Source organism: Portunus trituberculatus, chromosome 8 (assembly GCF_017591435.1).
Source record: "Portunus trituberculatus isolate SZX2019 chromosome 8, ASM1759143v1, whole genome shotgun sequence".
Lineage (NCBI taxonomy): Eukaryota > Metazoa > Arthropoda > Malacostraca > Decapoda > Portunidae > Portunus > Portunus trituberculatus.
The window spans coordinates 7375001-7395000 of NC_059262.1; the positions used below are offsets into that span (position 1 = coordinate 7375001).

A 20000-nucleotide genomic window follows, 5' to 3' on the forward strand; every position below is an offset into this window, starting at 1 on the left:
GTTTTAATAATCTGAATTTGATGTATAGAAAAGAAGAACAAAGAAGGAAATGCCTGTTTTGACCCTAGGCAGTATCTTAGGTGTTCATTAGCTATCCTACACTTCAAAGCCTTAACTCTCACATACCAAGACTACAAGACCATCACATGAACAGCAAGGTAACACTAAATAATGCTTTACCTGTCACACCTTCCTATACTTTACACAGGAACCTTCTATAACAAGACTAGAAGACCACCAACACATGAACAGCAGGGTAACACTAAGCCTGGTTTGAAATGAGGTCTAGTCAACAAGTTCTTAGGGCAGTTGCAAGGAGGATTCAAGCCTGTTATGTCATAGAGTTCCCAGGCTTTCTTTTAGCTTCACACTTTGCACATTCAGAAAACACTAAATAGGAGAGGCTGTTTATCCCATGGAAGACACAGTAAAGGGAAAACTGACCTCTGCTGTGACTGATGTATAGAGCATAGCAGCTCCTGTGACAAGTACAGACTGTGGGGGAGGTGTTGGCACTTGTGGTGAGACAGAGGAACACATTCTCAAACACTTTTTCCTCATTACAACAGTTTTCAAAGGCCACAGAGCTGATTAGTAAGGTTCCCAAGGGTGTTTTCTAGATCTTCAATGGTGTTCAATACTGATTAATTGCCAGAAAAAAAAATAAAAACATCCTTAGACACTGTTAATTGTTTTCAGAAGCCAGAGAGATGATTAGCCAGGTTATTGTAAGTGTGTAAAGTACCATACAACACCCTTAGAAACTGTCAACTTCCACCATGGCCTGCTGAAAATAGTTGACAGAGAGGAAACAGGGAAACAGTTTAAGAATATGAACCAAAGGCAGGGGTCAGGGATCAAGGGACAGGGGGCAGGGGCCAGGAGGACTGGTGATAACATATGCATGGCTCAGAATGGTCCATGTAAAAATATGACAATAAAACTGATGGGGAAAACAGCAATGACAGGGAGTCTTGGGTACACAAAATAGGGGAGGAATGAGGGGAGGGAAGGGGAGCTCCATTATGTTGTCAAATCTTGGGTGGGTCAAAGATACAGATTAGAATTTCTTATCGATAAAAGAAAGTTAAGTGAATTGGTAGTTGTTATTATATCTTAGTGTACCCTTGAAGTTAGGTTAGGATAACGAAACTTACAATTATCTCTATCTCTTATCCTAGTGTAGCTTTGAATAATTAGGTTAGAAAAAGCAAAGTGACAACTACCTCAGTCTCTCCTCTGTCATCAAGCCTGGTCAGTGTATTGTCTGTGTATTGTGTGTTGTGGCAGCACATATGTGTTGTGGTAGGTATTTGTGTCAGTGTAGTGGCCAGAATTCTGTCTATTCTAGATTAATTCTTGCTAGAGTGAAATCTAATATTCTGTCTATGTACCAGGGAGAGTCATATTTAAGTTTCTGTTTCTCTCTACAGCAGGTCGGCACTCCCACACAGGGCAGCCAACACAAGGGACTCTACCTTCACTCAATAGTAGATAACATGAGTAAATGGTAAATAATGTTCATATACAAAAGGAATACATAAAAAAAATAAATATATCAACAAAACATCCCAACAAAGTCTATCTGAACTAAATCCTCATGTTATCACCACATTACCCTTCACTAACACAAAAATATAACAGAAACCCCAAAACTACAACAAAAAACATTTTTTTCTAACCACCTCTCACAACCAGCAACCTCTTCATCACATTCACTCATACAAGTCCACAGTGGCAGGAACACATGTGCCACACAGTACAAACCAATGAGTAACTGTGGGTCTGACAGCCTCAACACCACCCAATCATCACCACCAACACCAATGAATGTGATAATGATGACAGACAGACAGATAGACAGATGAAAACTGGACAATATTCTCAGTCAGGCTTTCAATCAATCATCCTTTTTGACTCTCACTTGCTTTCTCATCTTCTATATCTCTTTTCTTACTGGGTTTCTATTTATGCTAAATATTCACATATCAGTACTCTATATTCTCATCTTGCTGGTTCTCTCTCAACTTCTCCTTTATCTGATTCCTGTACTAAGTTCCTAACATCTTCTATATTGTATTTTTCTCTTTTTCTTCTTTCCATCTCTCTTTCTCTCTCTCTCTCTGAATCCTACACTAAACTGCCTTCTCTTTTGCTAATTTCTTATACTCCCTTTCTTCCTCATATCTAAATTATATCTTTTTCCTTACTTCCCTTATGCTTTTATCTACTCTCTCTCTCTCTCTCTCTCTCTCTCTCTGTATCCTATACTAAACTTCCTGCTTTCTTCCAATACCAAGTACTTTCTCTTCTCCAGTCCATCTCACACCCTCTCTGTCCTGTGCATGGCGACAAAAACTCACTGACACAGACAGAAAGGAGAGCATGTGAGGTACAGAGTTGCCGAGAAATAAACATTGAGCGAGTGAGTGAGTGAGTGGTGGGACTACTGGCTGTTCAAGTATTCTCCAGCATCTCTTCCTCTGATGATTTCCATGACAGAAGCTTATGAATTGTGATGAGTGATAGAGACAGAATGGATAGGTAGATGGATGGATGAGAAAATAGACCGTTATATGAAAAGATAGATAAACAAGTAGATGGACAGGTAGACAGCTAGGTAGACTGACAGGAGACACAGAGTAAGAGGGAGAGAGGAGGAGGAAAAGTGTGCATCTTACTGTTGTGTTTTGCAAGAGGGACAACACCACACTATAATAAAAGTGAAGTACACACTGAATTAGTAAACACACACACGCGCACACACACACACTAATGGAGGGGAAAATAGATAACATTGACAGATATAAGGAGATGCAGAGTGTGTGTGTGTGTGTGTGTGTGTGTGTGTGTGTGTGTGTGTGTGTGTGTGTGTGTGTGTGTGTGTGTGTGTGTGTGTGTGTATATAGGTTAGGATAACTTTGTATTCCTAGTTGGCAAGGATATGTATGTGCTAAGCATGTCTGTTTGAAGGTATGTCTATGAGAGTATATGTGTGTATAGGTAAGGACGTGTGTGTGTGTGTGTGTGTGTGTGTGTGTGTGTGATGGGCTCATCACTATGTTGGTAGGGGTTAGGAAAATCACTGTATACAGGTGGTCAGTGTAATCTACAGTTCAACTACACAAAAAATGGGAAAAAATTCACCCTTATAAATACAAGATCAAGGTTAAGTTCATAGACAAAAGAGATGCCAAAAAATAGCGTCAAATCTATCTTTTCTTTGTTTTATCTCTCTCTCTCTCTCCCTTTCTCTCTCTCTCTTTCTCTCTCTCTCAAAAAATTGGTCTCAAATATTAGCAAATGGGGAAAAAATATATATATATATATATGGGGGTGGTTTCTATATAGTTTTTCATTTTCTTTCCAATCTATTAAAAAAAGCTCTCATTTTCTTTTTTTTCCTGTTTTCTTTTTTTAGAGTTCAGGTGTGACTAAGCAAAAAACAGCACACAAAAAACACCTCATGAACAACTCAAGCAAAGAAGATTAGATTGAAAAAAAATACGACAAAAAAATGAAAAAGGAAAACAAATATTATTAAAAAATCAGCACAGTTCATTCCAAAAAACGAGGGGGATGAAAAAAGAGAAAAACGATAATAGACTTGGTATTTACACACATGGTATACATATATGCATGTACGCATCCATATATGTAGAAAAAAAATGGCCAGGATTCAACAACAAGACCGACGGGAGTGTTTAGAGGGGCTGTGTTGGGGCAGGCTCTTTTGGGAGAGGAGTTTTGAGGGAGTTAGTGCATGGAGGGGAGGTATTGTGGGTGCTCAGTGTGTGTGTGTGTGTGTGTGTGTGTGTGTGTGTGTGTGTGTGTGTGTGTGTGTGTGTGTGTGTGTGTGTGTGTGTGTGTGTGTTTCAATGTTTGATCTGCTGCAGTCTCTGACGAGACAACCAGACGTTACCCTACGGAACGAGCTCAGAGCTCATTATTTCCGATCTTCGGATAGGCCTGAGACCAGGGACACACCACACACCGGGACAACAAGGTCACAACTCCTCAATTTACATCCCGTACCTACTCACTGCTAGGTGAACAGGGGCTACACGTGAAAGGAGACACACCCAAATATCTCCACCTGGCTGGGGAATCGAACCCCGGTCCTCTGGCTTGTGAAGCCAGCGCTCTAACCACTGAGCTACCGGGTGTGTGTGTGTGTGTGTGTGTGTGTGTGTGTGTGTGTGTGTGTGTGTGTGTGTGTGTGTGTGTGTGTGTGTGTTTGTGGTCTCAATTACTCTTCTCTTCTTGCTATGTTCCAGCCTTAAGGAAGATTTTTCTATGTGTTTCTGTGTTTTTATGGTTTACTTTCTCTAACTCTTCTTCTTTTCACTCCTACAACAACAATCTATTGAGCTTATCACTAGTAATGATATTTCTTCCTACTTGCATCCTTACGGCAAAGATTTATGAAGCTTGTCACTATAAATTGTCTTTTATTTCCTATCTTCACCCTGACATACAAGATTTACTAAGTCCACATCAGTGATTACTTATCTTCATACTCTTCTTGCTCTTTAAGTTGATGGGAAAGTTTAAGATGAAATTAACTGTCATTTCTTTGCCTTTCTCAGTCCTATACCAAGTTTCTGAGATCACTATTCACATTTTTCTCACTCTTAAATTCAATTACAAAGTTTATGATGAAAGCTACCCATTTTCTTCCTTTTCTCTCTCTCCTAGCACAATTAATTCCTGAGCTCATATCTAACACCCATAAATTCCAAAGCAACTACATAAACCAAATAAACAAAAACAAAAAAACTATTTCTTTTCACATTTCTCAGAACATCACTGCACAAACTTCAATAAAATACAATAAAAATAATTTCTCAGCATGAATTTCCCACCAAAACACATAAATATCTTCCCATTAAGGCAGAATAAAAATTTGTCTGAATTTTTGCAGATTTTCAATGATCACTATTATTGTGTGTGTGTGTGTGTGTGTGTGTGTGTGTGTGTGTGTGTGTGTGTGTGTGTGTGTGTGTGTGTGTGTGTGTGTGTGTGTGTGTGTACACTAAGGAGACAAGTGGTGTGCAGAGGTGTGGGGAGGAAGGATGTCTGCTCCACTAAGGCAGAGGTCATCACACTTAGCAGGTCAGGTGAGGTCAAGTAGGAGGAGATTTACTGAGTGCGTTGTGTCTTTAACATGTTTTGGTTTTGAATCTCATTTTTTCTTGCTACGTATAGACTCATTCCTGTTTACGATCTGCTAGTCTGCTTTACGGCTACGTACTTAGCAAAAGAACAAGGACACGGAAATGAAAAGAACCAGAAAACGGAACTGAAAACATAACACTGCTTACACTCACTGACTGGAACGTGACAGGGCAAGGAAGGTGAGCCAAGGGGGACAAGATACATACTTCCATTGCTACCATCACTACCATTATAGACAGCTGTGCCATGGGGATGGGTGTCAAAGAACCACAGCAGAACCACAAAGCATTCAGCAGCTGCATGGCGACCTGACAGATGCTGCGCGAGACTGTCAAGTGTTGCTTTCATTCTTGCGTTCTTGGTGACAGCTGCTGTAACAGCTTTGGCAGCCACCAGGGTTAATAGCCACAGCGTTCTGCCTTGTGCTGGTGACACTGTGGTGCTGTGGTAGCACTAGTGGTGGTGGCAATGGTGGTGAGCTGATACTACAGTTATTTGTTGCTACTGTTCTTTGTGATGCTAGTAAGAAATGCTGTGACTGTTTTATTTATGGTGCAGACCATGTGTTAGAAGTGACAGCCTGCATTAAAGCTGTCTGTGCTGCAGCAGTAGTACTATCAGGAGTGTAACACTGAGATAACAATGTCCATCCACACCAGGAGTATAAACTAATGCTGCTATCAAATATTGAGGTCACACACACACAACACACACACACACACACACACACACACACACACACACACACACACACACACACACACACTCATACAGCAGTCTCGCAGCATCAACATCACACACACCACCACTGTACAGCTCACCATCACAGCAATGAGGCAGAATGCAGGCACGGCTGTTCCTGCCATCCTCCCATGATGGCACACTTTCACCACCACCACCACCACCACCACCACCACCACCACCATCACCACCACTACCACCACCACTACCACTGCCGCCTGCATCACACACCACTCTCTCTGTCAAGTGTGGCTGTCTTTGGGCAATGAGAGGCACTGATAGGCACCTCATCCAGGGGTATGAAGGCATGTGGCTCTCAATATCAGTGCCAAGGTGCCCAAGAGTGCCTCTCATGGCCCCAGTAGTGGGAATGAGGCCTCACTCGTCATGAGTCTGATATTGAAGCAAATTTGTGAGCCAAAAGTGAAGTGAATAGTGAAGAGTGAAGTGTTTAGTGGCAGTTTGAGATGAATAGCTCAGACTCATGGCTGCTGGAGCGTCATCCCCACACATTAATTGTCTGTCATGCAAGTTAGAGGAGCACTACAGAGGAATTAAAATAAAACAACAGTCTACCACCCACAGCATGCATTTAATGAGTGCCAAAAATGTTAGTAGTGAATGCAGCGCCTACACAACAGTACAGAGCAAGCTGATCCATGCTACAGTTTCAGAAAGGAACAAAACAAAGATAAGAAGATACAATGAACTAAAACTAGATAAGACAAATTAGGAATGGTGATAAATCTAAATAAAAAACAATTATATATTAGAGTGAGCGAACTGCTGCAGGAGGAGAGGGACAGCCGGGGGTGCGGGGTGCTAATAGAAAGATGCCACTAGGGCTGTGTAGGAACTGTCAGCTCTCCCGGCAGGGCAGCCTCCCCTCCTGCTGCGTCCCTCGGCCATGACAGGACAAGCTGTGTTTACTCTAGGCTACCTACTTCATTACGGCTTGATTTGGAGTAGTAATGATTTAAGTCCAATAGAGGTTATCATCTTGGCAACAGATGAACTGATAGGAACTGTTTGATTGCTTTCCTGACACTCCATTAAGTGGAGACTTGCTATCATAGTGGCTGGTAAGAAATCAGTGAAATTTTTTTTGGTTTTTGTTTTGTGGCATGAAGGATCTTAAGCCATTCATTAGCCGCCATTTTTTGTCTGAGTGACACAAGTGAAGCACTGAATCACTGAGTGCTGGTATGAACAGGTCTATTACAACAGTGGAGAGCACAAAGGGGGGGCGGGGCGGGTCACACGGTATTCAAGACACTGCCTGATGCCCTTAGGGGTCTGAAGTCCTCGCCCAGACTCCTTCAGGGGACAGAGAGGGACGCGGGGCCCCCAGGTGCCGCGCCTCACCAGCCGGCCGGGTCCTGGCACCGGCTGGCACTTCACTCACTACTAAATATCTTGCTTTATCCACTTAGAAATAAAATTTACAAGCAATCAATTAAAAAGCATAAAAAATCCTCTAGTGGATAATTTGTTATAAAATGACTAGTGGGTGTTGGTCAGCTGACTGGACTAAGTGAGGCATTACTGTGTGAGTACCATGAAGTGAGAGGCTGGCACCCGGTGGCTGCCGCAGGGACACATGGCCCTGACTGACTGCCTTGCCACTACCTAGGTTGCTGAAAGGAAGGAGAGTTAGGGACACACTCATCCCGCACGGCCCAGTGAGTGGCAGTGGCGGGCGGTGAAGCCGTCTGTCTGTCTAGCGCCTAACACATGACACACGGGACCTCGGGGCAGGATGGAAACATTAAAATCAGAGTTAACACAGGAATAAGTGGCACATATTAGTGGTAAAACTTGGACCTTGCACACTGGCCATGACACTGCTGGACCTGGCGGGCGGCCCACACCCATGGCAGGCTGGCAGTGCAGCTCAAAGGCCTTGGCTGGGTTATCGGCAAGGTGGTGAGATGGTGAGCCAGTGAAGTGACAAGCCTAAGATGTCAATGAGGTGATGAGATCTTAAGTCACTGTTCTCATGGTAACAGTAACAAAGATCTGTGAGGCAATGATGTGATGAACCTATCTTCAGTCATTTGGCACTATTGGCACTGATACCATCCTGGCACTTAATATTGTACTGGTACTCTGAAAATTGCCTTTACTTAGGACCTGGCACTGTTCAGATCCTAGCTGTGTGAAAACTCTGGTACTAAAATTTACAGCATTTTTAAGGCACTGATGGACCCTGGCAGTGTGAAGTGACATTCTTAAGACGTTGGTGCTTAATAAACTGACATTATTAAGATCCTAGTAGTAAGAAAACTTTGGCATACTTCCTCCCACAATATCATGTGCCATTCCTCTACTTCTCCCTTGTTGGAGTGTAATAATCAATTAATCAATCTATCTATCTACCCATTCTGACCAACAGCTTCCTTGACTCACGTTGACATTCACGAGACAAATCAAGTGAACTCAACCATATGACATAAATATATTTCAGAGGACAGAAAACTAAATACCTGAAGAATGACATTATACAAAAATCACCACAAAAAATAGTGACCACCCCTGACCCTATAAAAAAAAAGTGATGAAAGATGAAGATGAAACAATGGATCTCTTTACGACTTGAACAGGAAAATGACACACATAGGAACTAAACAAGCACCAAATGTTACTTGAGGAGTCAAGATGAGGATGACAAAAGACACTTTAGGATGGGTGCCAGTGCTGATGCCTGCCATGGGGTGGGGCGGCCGCTGGCACCACTCAGAGGCTGGTGGGAGTCCTGCGTCGCGAGAGAGGCGCCCGGCCCTTAGTTGCGCTACTGGAGGATTTAACTGCACTTTTGAACTTTTCCAGGGAGACTCTGTGATGAGGCGGCGAGGAGGCATCGACACATACCTTACTGCTGGAGGCGCGGAGGTCCTCTGTCGGGGTGGGGGAGGTGGCCCGGGGGTCTCCATTGGCAACACCCACAGGCACTCCACCCGGCCCTAAGGGAGGCACTCTCTGCTCCTGCACCGAGGCTAACCTAGGGGGGGGACAGGGTGTTACTGGGGTAGTCCTCACCTACTACACTAACCCACTGACTAACTGACTGCTGTGTGGTGGATCTACATGCAAACACACATGCACATACACACTCAACCTCATCGAGAACATTCTTTACATAGACCCACACATACACTGCAGTTTCACACATACAAACAAACACACACACACACACACACACACACACAAACACATCCATGTCTAGTTATCGATTATTATCAATACGGTTATTGATATTGATTTATCGGTTGTCATGATAAATCTTTCTGTTATCATGCCCATTTATGCTTACATCCCTAAAACTCCGAAAAACCCACACACACACACACACACACACACACACACACACACACACACACACACATACACACACACATAAAGCCCAGGCCCTGTATAACTACAACTAAGTAAATACAACTAGGTAAATACACACACACACACACACACACACACACACACACACACACACACACACACACACACACACACACACACATTGAGGAACATAAGAGTGGCATTCGTATATTTAGATGAAGAAATGATGAAGAAAATAATTACTGCAATGATAAGACCGAGGCTTGAATATGCAACAATACAGTGGGCTCCGAACTTAAAGAAACACATAAGGAAACTAGAGAAAGTACAGAGGGCTGCAACAAAAATGGTGCCTGACTTAAGAGATTTGACTTATGAAGACAGACTGAAAAGAATGCAACTTCCGACCCTGGAAAACAGAAGAGAAAGGGGAGACCTGATAGCAATATACAGAGTGATGATTGGCATGGAAAAAATGGATAGGGAAGATCTGTGTATGTGGAATGAAAGAATGTCGAGAGGGCATGGGAAAAAACTAAAAATGGCCACTTATAGGAGAGATGTGAAAAAATATAGCTTCCCTCATAGAAGGGTGGAAGCATGGAATAGTTTAGACGTGGAAGTGGTCAACGCAAGGAATATTCATGATTTTAAGAAAAAGCTGGACATTAATAGATATGGAGACGGGACAACACGAGCATAGCTCTTTTCCCGTATGTTACAATTAGGTAAATACAATTAGGTAAATACACACACACACACACTTACGACCCAACACCTCACCTTTTGAGAGTCACCAAAGTGCCAGTGAGTTTTTTGCATCTTCTCAGCGCACTCTCCAGTTTGTCAGGCTCTTCTTTAAGGAACCTGGGGAGAGATGAGTGTTAGGAATAAGAGAGGATGCCAGCCAAGGACTCAGCAAGGTACTGTCAGGCTGTGAGAGAGAAACTGAGGAGGTTCAGGGAGAATATAAAGATGTTGAACCTGTGATAAGGGACTATAAAAGGTGGTGGAGTTTGTAAAAAAGACTAAGAGAAAGCCATGAGAGAATCTGGGTACTCAATGACCAAAGTGGAAGGTATTGGAGGCTATAAAAAGGTTTAGATTATGAGGAAATGCAGAAGCTATGAGGAAACTGATTATTGTAAGGATCTAAGTATGTGTAGGATAAGAATGGATATATAGAGAAGACTAGAAGCAGGAGAAGGGATGGTGAAGTTGTGAGAAGTATGAGGAAGGTAAGATAATATTTGAGGGAGTTTGTGGTGATGTGAAGGTGTGTGTGTGTGTGTGTGTGTGTGTGTGTGTGTGTGTGTGTGTGTGTGTGTGTGTGTGTGTGTGTGTGTGTAATTCACTGTTTGATCTGCTGCAGTCTCTGAAGAGACAGCCATACATTACCCTAAGGAACGAGCTCAGAGCTCATTGTTTCTGATCTTCGGATAAGCCTGAGACCAAGCACACACCACACACCGGGACAACAAGGTCACAACTCCTCGATTTACATCCCGTACCTACTCACTGCTAGGTGAACAGGGGCTACACGTGAAAGGAGACACACCCAAATATCTCCATCCGGCCGGGGAATTGAACCCCGGTCATCTGGCTTGTGAAGCCAGCGCTCTAACCACTGAGCTACCGGGCCATGTGTGTGTGTGTGTGTGTGTGTGAAGAAGGTAAGAGAGTGTTCAAGGGTGTGAGGGAGTGTGGTGTGTGTAAGTGGACTGAGAGGGATCATGAGGCTGCGTATGGAAGCTATGACACAGTAAATGATTCTGAAAAGTACAAAACTATAAAAAAAAAAAAAAAAAAAAATAGGAAATAAAAAACAAGGAGTACAAGAACAAGAACACAGTAAGAAGAATTATACAAAGATGTGACATTCTAATCATCAACTAAAGACTTCAAGAACATTCAGAGGAACAAGAAGAGATATGTCCTTACTTCTCGTTGCAAATTGCTCTCTCCATCTCAGCCGATATAAGATCCTTCAACCCATCTTGGAGAATCGGAAACTTTGCCTTCAAGTCTGCCACTGTTTTGCTGCAAGGGACAACACAGGCAAACTCAATCAGTCTTTTTTAATCACTTCCCCACTTCCTATCCCTCTTCTAATCTATCCATCCACCCCTTCAATAGTTCATCACTCACTTCTTCACTTCCCATCCACCCCCAGTCCACTCCTCCACCTCTCCACCTATTCAATGGCTCACCTTGATCTGGAGAGGATGAGTGCCATGTTTTCCACGTCTGACATGTTGACGCGGAGTCGCCGGTTGATAACATTGTTCCGCAGCTCTTCCACTTTCAATTCTAAGTCGCTGCAACACACAGAGAACACACTCACTACCAAACAAAACACTAGGCAATACTCAATGGGCACTTAGCAATACCTAGTGACACTCAGGAACACACACACACATAATTAACTTCTCCAGTACTGGGATGCATTTTTTTACCTTGAGTTCTGGGTGTGATTAGATGATTTTATTGACATTAGGAAGGGTCTATGGAAGTCAGAAGATTAATGGCCACAGTCTTCAGTATTCTAATCTCTACATAGGTTTCTGAAGCTGTTTAAAATCACCAAATAGTAAGCAGAATAAATATGAAAACATGTCCTGGTACTGAAGGGGTTAAGTAGAGGTGAGTTAAGGGTCAGTGAAGGGGATGTCTAAGGTCAGAGTCACTTTGTAAGCTGATTTAGGGTAAGTAAACTGTTTATCTTGAGTTTGATGACCTTTATGGATAATTCAAAGTCAGTTTTTTCTTGAGAGATGCTTATAAAGATCTTATACATTACTGCTCCTAAGTTTTTCATATTTTAGTGAAAGGAGAAGCGGTGAGCCTCACCGTATCCAGAAGTCCCTACATACCAGAGGTCCTTATCCAGCTTGTTCATGTCCTGGCGATAAGATGCTTCCTCCCGCTGTATCCTCGCCCTCTCAGCGTCTGAGGTGCCTTGAAGTAAGCTCTCCTCATTGGACTGAAGCACTGACCTGTGAAGCAACAGTCTTATTGCCACCTAATTACTGAAGCATACTGTTGTTTCAATGTTTTCCTCTCATTTTCATTTTTTGCCATTTATTTTTCTTAATTTTTGAGTGAGAAAAGTGAAGGTTAGGAACAAAGCAAAAGAATGAGAAAAGGCAAAGATTAAGAAATTACTGTGTATGAAAAGAAATAAAAGAGAGAAGAGAGAAGGTTGAGAGGAAGGCAGAGTGTGAGAGAATAAGACAGAAACTTGAAATTAAAAAAGAAAAAAAATAAGAAAAGAAAATTAAGAAAAGTAGAAAAACAATGTTAAAAAAAGAAAGTCACAGAATGACAGAATTTAAAAAAAAAAAAAGGAAAGGAAAATCAGAGAAAAAACATTTACAAGGGGAATCAAAGAATGAAAGAGAAGAGAAGTGATAAACACTGACGTAATCTTGGTGAAGGTGTCCCTCAGTAACTCCTTCATGGTGAGAGCGTTGGCCTGGGAAGTCTTGCGAAGGTTCCTGACGTCAGTGCGCAGTTCCTTGGCCTTCTTCTGCAACACCCTCAGCTGGTTGTACACCTCAGGGGAGAGCCGCAGGTCTGTAAAGGGCAGAGGTGAGACAGGTGCCCATCATGGTAAAACGACAACATTGTATTCCCTGGAGTTTTCATTTTTTCTGTTTCTTTTCCCTAGAGATAAGAATAAATACTTCTTTTTAAGTTATCCTGTTTTTCCTTTCTTGTTCTTACTTAAGATGGTGTTTTTGTGTCTTTTGGGGTTTATTTCCCTGCAGAAGATATGATTGTTGCTTTTTTTTCTGTTTTTTCTTGCATGTTTTCCTTAGAGATGCTATTGTAGTTATTCCCTTTTAGTTTTCCCTGTTTCCTAGCTTTCTTTTTCCTACGTGTTTCTCCTTAAGATATGTTTGTTTATATCTCCTCCTATTTTTCCTGTCTGCTTTACTTAGATTTGCTGACATGCTAAGATATATGCAAGGGAAATAAATAATCAACTGCATGTATGCATATCAATATTCTTATACCACCATCAAACTTAAAAGCCTGCCCAAATATACATGTAGTTTTGAGATACAAAAGAATCCAATAAATATATGACAACCTTTGGACTATTCATCCTGCATCTTCCTATACCACTACTATATATCCTTCTAAACACATCACTCCTTCACTAAACCATAACCAAAACATGAATAAACAAAAATATTAACTTACATTTCCCCCCAAACACAAGTAACTTCTTCAATATAACCTTTATAAAAACAGGAATAAAAATATTACCCACTCAAATGACACTACCTTCCCACACCATCACATATTTTTTCTCTACACACATTACACCTACACTAAAACCATAACAAAAAACATGAATAAACAAACTAAGGCAGATTCTAATGTGGTGTATGTTTAGTGGGAAAAAAAAAAAAAAAAAAAAAAGTGACACCACACAAGATAATCACCCTTAAGAAAAAAATCAATTGAAATTTCCTCACAAGACAATCTTAACCTAACACCAACACTAAGTATAGATTAAAGTACTCATATATATCAGTAATAGTAGTGTTGCCTCCCTTATGCTCCCTCACACACCTTACAACTATTAACACAACATAGTGGAGTGTGAGGGAGAGCACATATCACCACTATACACCCTCCCTCACACAATTCACACCTGTAATCTCAAACACCTCTGTGCCACATCTCCACTACTTTCAAAAGGCTCTCCTTGAAGTGACATGGATTTTTCTGAATGCTTTAATGATTCTGGTGACAGATTTAATAAGATTTCAGTATAATTGAGAGGAGAAACACTCTTGAGATTCTGACCAATCATCTCTGTGGATTTGAAAACAGTCATGGTAGGAGAGCAAAATATTTCAATGCAATTTTTTATGATTCTAGTGATAGCTCAATAAGATTTGTATATTTTGAACAGGAGAAACACTCTTGATAATTTTGCTAATCATCTCTGCAGCCTTTGAAAAGAGTTGTGGTGAGAGAGCAAAGTGTTTTAAAGTGTTTTTAATTACAAACAGGAGAAACACTCTTGAAAGTAGTGGAGGTGAGAGCAGAGCACCTCTGAATACAGGCATTTGAGCTAGACATGAGTGGTGTGTGGTTGGCATGGTGGCGTGTGAGGGAGGGCCGGGGCAGGCTACCACTGGGGGGCTGTGGTGCGCCTGGTGGGGTGAACAATGGGACATAAAATAAGGACTTACTCTCAGCTTTATGATGCCTTGATGGTGGAGTTTGATGTCTAAAAGGGCTTAAAATTGGATTATAACACATTTTTATAACATTTAGATCCTTGTAAAGATTGCTACTATTTTCTTTTTAATGTTAAGTCTTATTATTTAGTAATGAGGTTGAGTAAATATATGAGAAGTAGTTAATATTAGATGCACTTGCTTACATGTATAACCTTAAAGTTAGTCATGCAAGATGCAGAGTGTGGCAGTAAAGAGTGAACAGTGCAAGTGACGAAACGATGCCAGACTGTGTGACACAGGAGAGGCTGAGACACTCATGCGTGCGCACACACACACACACACACACACACACACACACACACACACACACACACACACACACATGATTACTTACCCACACAAACAAACAAACAAACAAATAAACAAACAAACACACACACACACACACACACACTACATAAAACATACACAAACATCTCTTCCCTCACACACATACAATTTCTCTCTCTCTCTCTCTCTCTCTCACACACACACACACACACACCATGCTTAAATACATAATACATCAAGAGATACATAAATAGCATGAGCCTTTTCCTTATGATTTAAATGAGGTTCAGAGTGGCTTCCTTTTGTCAACCCCTACATCAACCTAAGCTGTGTGTGTGTGTGTGTGTGTGTGTGTGTGTGTGTGTGTGTGTGTGTGTGTGTGTGTGTGTGTGTGTGTGTGTGTGTTGTTCCCTTGTAAGTGTTGTTATTGTTATTATTTGTTCATTGTTCTGTTTTTGTCAATGAATTAATTTGCTTGTTTTTGTGTAAAGATGTTGTGTTTTCTGGCTCTTCTTTATCCTTGTGTGTTGTTAATGTTATAATAACTTCAATGTGATGTTCATTTTTCCCTTCTCTTAAATAACAATGACCAGATTTCCAGATTTTTTTTCAAACATTGGAAATAATAATAACTTTCATGCATTCAGTAGTTTCTGTTATCATTTAATCTAGAATTTATAAGAATGAAATATATAGAGAGGATTATTTGGGTAAACTTATGAAAATGAAAGAAGTAAATGAAAGTGAAGAAAGACAAAGACAGAATCTTCACACCTCACAGATAGCAAAGTAAGTTTTCATCTTTGGTTCTTTATAATACCTAAATACAAAAGAAAAGGTTAGACATCGTGTTTAAAAATAACATGTTTTTTTTTTAATTACCTCAATAATGTAAGTCTGAAAAAAAAACATTCTTAATACCACACAAAATTTTTAAAAATCAAGAAAATCTATAATGTCAAAGTTTTCCAACCTCTTTCAGCGTAATTCACTCCAGACACCACAGAGACAAACAAACAAACAAAAAATAACACACCTGTTCACTTCAATGCCTAGTCCTGACACCACCAACAAAAACAAAACAAACTTAACCAGCGTCACAAAACACAAACAAACACTTTTCCCACTGAGTGTGTTAGAGCCAAACTGATCCTCATGTAAGCCACAAGCAGGCACCCACAAACACCCACAGGCACCCAAACCTTGGCACTGCAGCTCTGGAGAGATGGGAGTGCCTTGAAACTGTCCACCTTGCAACAGTTCTCCCATCACAGCTTTCCTACCTTGAGTGTGTGTGTGAGCATCCTAGCCTGAGGGACGTGGCTGGCCTTGCATTGCCTCAGAGGGGATGCACAGTACAGTAAGGGGATTGGATTTAACACATATGCAAGACAGGTGTACTGTGGTGAGTGTGATGTGTGCAGTGCCTGTCTTTGCTTCCAGGGTGCCACACACTGACACACTGGGTGCTCTCTTGTGATACCTTCCCTGTATCAACACTGTGTTGGTAAATGTTGTCTAGTCATTGCTTCAAGTTGTTGAGAATGTGAGAATGTGAGTTTGTGGGGTCTTATTCTCTTCTTTTTATGAATTAATTTGATGGCAATTATTAGTGACTGAAAAATGTGGCAAGCCGTTAGATATTTCCATTTCAAACAAAGAAAATGTATCAGTTCTTTTATCCTATGTTGTGATTCTTAATTGCAACCAAAATTTTGCAAACAACAAGCAGAATTGATTTCTTCATGGCAATAATGGAAAAGTTACTACTGAAATCGAAAAGACAACAAAAGGTAAAAGTTATAAGATCTCTTTCACAGCAACAACAGAAAAAATACCACATGAAACTGTAAGAAAACAAGCAGGTTTGTAATGGCATCAGTGTGGCATCATTATCAAAGTGCCAAGTGTGTGCAAACCCTGGGAGGCACTGGGTGGCACCATGGCACTAGGACTGAGGGGGTGGGTGAGTGTGGGCACCTTAACAGTACAACCTCATCACATACATAGACAAGGAGATAAACACATATACACACACACACACACACACATCATGTACACACAAACCCTAGTGTGCATGGAGGCCGGCGTACACGCAGACACACAGACACACGCGCACACACACACACAGACAACTAACTATCACTAGTGCTAATTTCCCACAGGTGCTAAATGGCGGGAAAAAAATAATGAAATCGGCATTGCGTTCTAAAAGTATGCTAGAAAGTTTCCTTGCATGGACAATAAATTTCTGAGCAACGGGTCAGGCAAGACTAGAACTTGTGGGGTGGTAGGGGGATGTTTGGGGGTCACAGATGGGAGGAGTTGCTGCTTGAGGGAAATGTGGGTGAACAGGGAGCTGGGGGGGATGTGAAGGGGGGGAAGCTCCACATTTACAAGTTAAATTAATATTCAGTTCCCCTTCCTCATCACAACATTTTGGGATTGAGAGTTGGGGAGGTGATGGGCTTGGAAAGGGGCTGTACTGTTCCTGGGGTACTTGGTGGAGAGATGGGGCTGTGGGGTACTCTGGAGCTGGTGTTGGGGGTTATGGAGGGTGTGTGTACATTTGTGTTTATCTGTTTATTATATATAGGGTCTGAGATATACTCCTAAGCTTTTTATTTGTATATTTGTCAGTTTTTCAGCTTCAGTTTTTTTCTTTAGTTTTTTTTTTCACACACTCACACACACACACACACACACACACACATGTACATACACACAGAACACTCAGCAAGGCAGTGTGACATACACATTCCATAGTGAGCGACAAAGTGTGCTGCCTGAGTTGCTGTGTGTGTGTGTGTGTGTGTGTGTGTGTGTGTGTGTGTGTGTGTGTGTGTGTGTGTAATTCACTGTTTGATCTGCTGCAGTCTCTGACGAGACAGCCAGACGTTACCTTACGGAACGAGCTCAGAGCTCATTATTTCCGATCTTGGGATAGGTCTGAGACCAGGCACACACCACACACCGGGACAACAAGGTCACAACTCCTCGATTTACATCCCGTACCTACTCACTGCTAGGTGAACAGGGGCTACACGTGAAAGGAGACACACCCAAATATCTCCACCCGGCCGGGGAATCGAACCCCGGTCATCTGGCTTGTGAAGCCAGCACTCTAACCACTGAGCTACCGGGACCGTGTGTGTGTGTGTGTGTGTGTGTGTGTGTGTGTGTGTGTGTGTGTGTGTGTGTGTGTGTGTGTGTGTTTAATTAACTGTATTTACCTACTACCACTGTACAGGGACCAAGCAATGTTCATTTTATCCCATTTACACATCTATGTTGGTACAATTTGTCTAACTATGTGTACTCTATCTGCTATCACCAAATCTTCACCTAAGTCACTCCAAAAGTCTACTATAGTTCAATGTGCAAGGCTGGTTCATCTTATTTGTGTGTGTGTATTTACCTAGTTATATGTTACAGTGTGTGTGTGTGTGTGTGTGTGTGTGTGTGTGTGTGTGTGTGTGTGTGTGTGTGTGTGTGTGTGTGTGTGTGTGTGTGTGTGTGTGTGTGTGTGTGTTAGGTAGAGTAGTGTTCTTAAAGCTTTATTCTCTCACCATGAGTGTTTCTTAAGACCACAGAGATGGCTGGTCAATTTGCAATGGTGTTTCTTCACCTAATGTTGCTCAAAATAAAGAGTGTGAGAGCTAACTTAATCATATCCACACCAAATGAATGAAAGAAGCAATTGAATATTTGTATATACCACTTTTAGACCTGGAAAGTAAAGAAATACAAATTACACTGAAATAATAGTGGATTTTTAAATAATATATATACCAATTTTGGAAATAGAATACGAAGAAAAGTATACATTATGAAACTCAAAATAAGACTTGATTTTAAAATGATCAATTCTAATTACCATTTCACACCAAAACTGTGAAAAGACAAAAGAACAAGTAAATGAACCTGCTTATTGAAAAAAAAAAAAAAAGGCTTATTCAAAAGTAAGAATGAAAAAAACCTCATTCTCCATAAAGATAAGTAAAAAAGAAAATAAATAAATAAATTTAAAAAATAGAGAAAATGCACAATTATAAATATTCCTTAAAATAAATATCAAATCTTTCAGCAAAAGTATAATCTTAAAAACTAAAGGTAATCATGCAAAGCAAACATAACTAATAACTATACAGTAAGATGCACAACAATATAATTAAAGAAAGAAAGAAAGAAAGGTAGAAAATTGTCAAAATAAAAATTAAACTAAATGGAAAGAAGTAAATCCTTCAAAATAAAACATAAATGAAAAAAAGATAAAAAAAAGAAAGGAAAAAAATATATATACAGAAAAGTATAGAGAAAAAAAAGCAAGAAAAATAAGCAATGAAATAAAAAAAAGCAAAAAAACAATAAACAAAACAAAACAAAACAAAAACAGAGCATAACAAATAGATGAATAAATGAATAAATAAATAAGTGACATGCATTCTAGCTTGTATGGCATTTGCTTGTGTGTGTGTACGGCAATATTTACACAGCTATTCCCATGTGCGTATGGGAGGTGCACATGGTGGTGGTGGTGGTGGTGGTGGTGGTGGTGGTGGTGGTGGTGTGTGCACCTATAACTATTCTCTTATGAAATATGGTGCTGCTATTTTAGTCAGGTCTTGTGTCTACTGAGGAGGAGGAGGAGGAGGAGGAGGAGGAGGAGGAGGAGGAGGAGGAGGAGGAGGAGGAGGAGGAGGAGGAGGAGGAGGAGGAGGAGGAGGAGGAGGAGGAGGAGGAGGAGGAGGAGGAGGAGGAGGAGGAGGAGGAGGAGGAGGAGGAGGAGGAGGAGGAGGAGGAGGAGGAGGAGGAGGAGGAGGACTGAGTGACTGATTAAAACTTGATGCTATATTAACAAGGACTGTGGAGAAAGACGAGAAGGAGGAGGAGGAGGAGGACAAAGCAAGAAAATATGAGGAAAGAATTAAGAAGAGAATTAGGAACAGGAGGAGAAAGAATTAGGATAGTGGTGGTAGCGAGGAGGAGGAGGAGGAGGAGGAGGAGGAGGAGGAGGAGGAGGAGGAGGAGGAGGAGGAGGAGGAGGAGGAGGAGGAGGAGGAGGAGGAGGAGGAGGAGGAGGAGGAGGAAATAGAAAAAAAATAAGATAAGAAATGGCAGAAAAACCAATAAAATGGAAATAAAAATAAAAGGAAACAAGGAGAAAGAAGAAAATAATTCTCATAAGAAGAAAAGATGGAAGGGAGATAA

The 20000-nt window shown here is 41.2% G+C and overlaps 1 protein-coding gene across 23 annotated transcripts in view; it reads right to left on the bottom strand.

The window, feature by feature from the left end:
- LOC123498820 (coiled-coil domain-containing protein AGAP005037-like) overlaps positions 1-20000 on the bottom strand; it is a 140073-nt gene that overhangs the window by 25745 nt on the left and 94328 nt on the right. For all 23 annotated transcript variants that reach the window (XM_045246275.1, XM_045246332.1, XM_045246365.1 and 20 more), the window contains 6 exons: positions 12678-12831; positions 12129-12251; positions 11466-11573; positions 11197-11295; positions 10039-10122; positions 8791-8920 (listed from right to left, as the gene is read on the bottom strand). In XM_045246275.1, coding sequence (XP_045102210.1) covers positions 8791-8920; positions 10039-10122; positions 11197-11295; positions 11466-11573; positions 12129-12251; positions 12678-12831 — 698 coding nt within the window. The remainder of the gene's footprint in view (positions 1-8790; positions 8921-10038; positions 10123-11196; positions 11296-11465; positions 11574-12128; positions 12252-12677; positions 12832-20000) is intronic.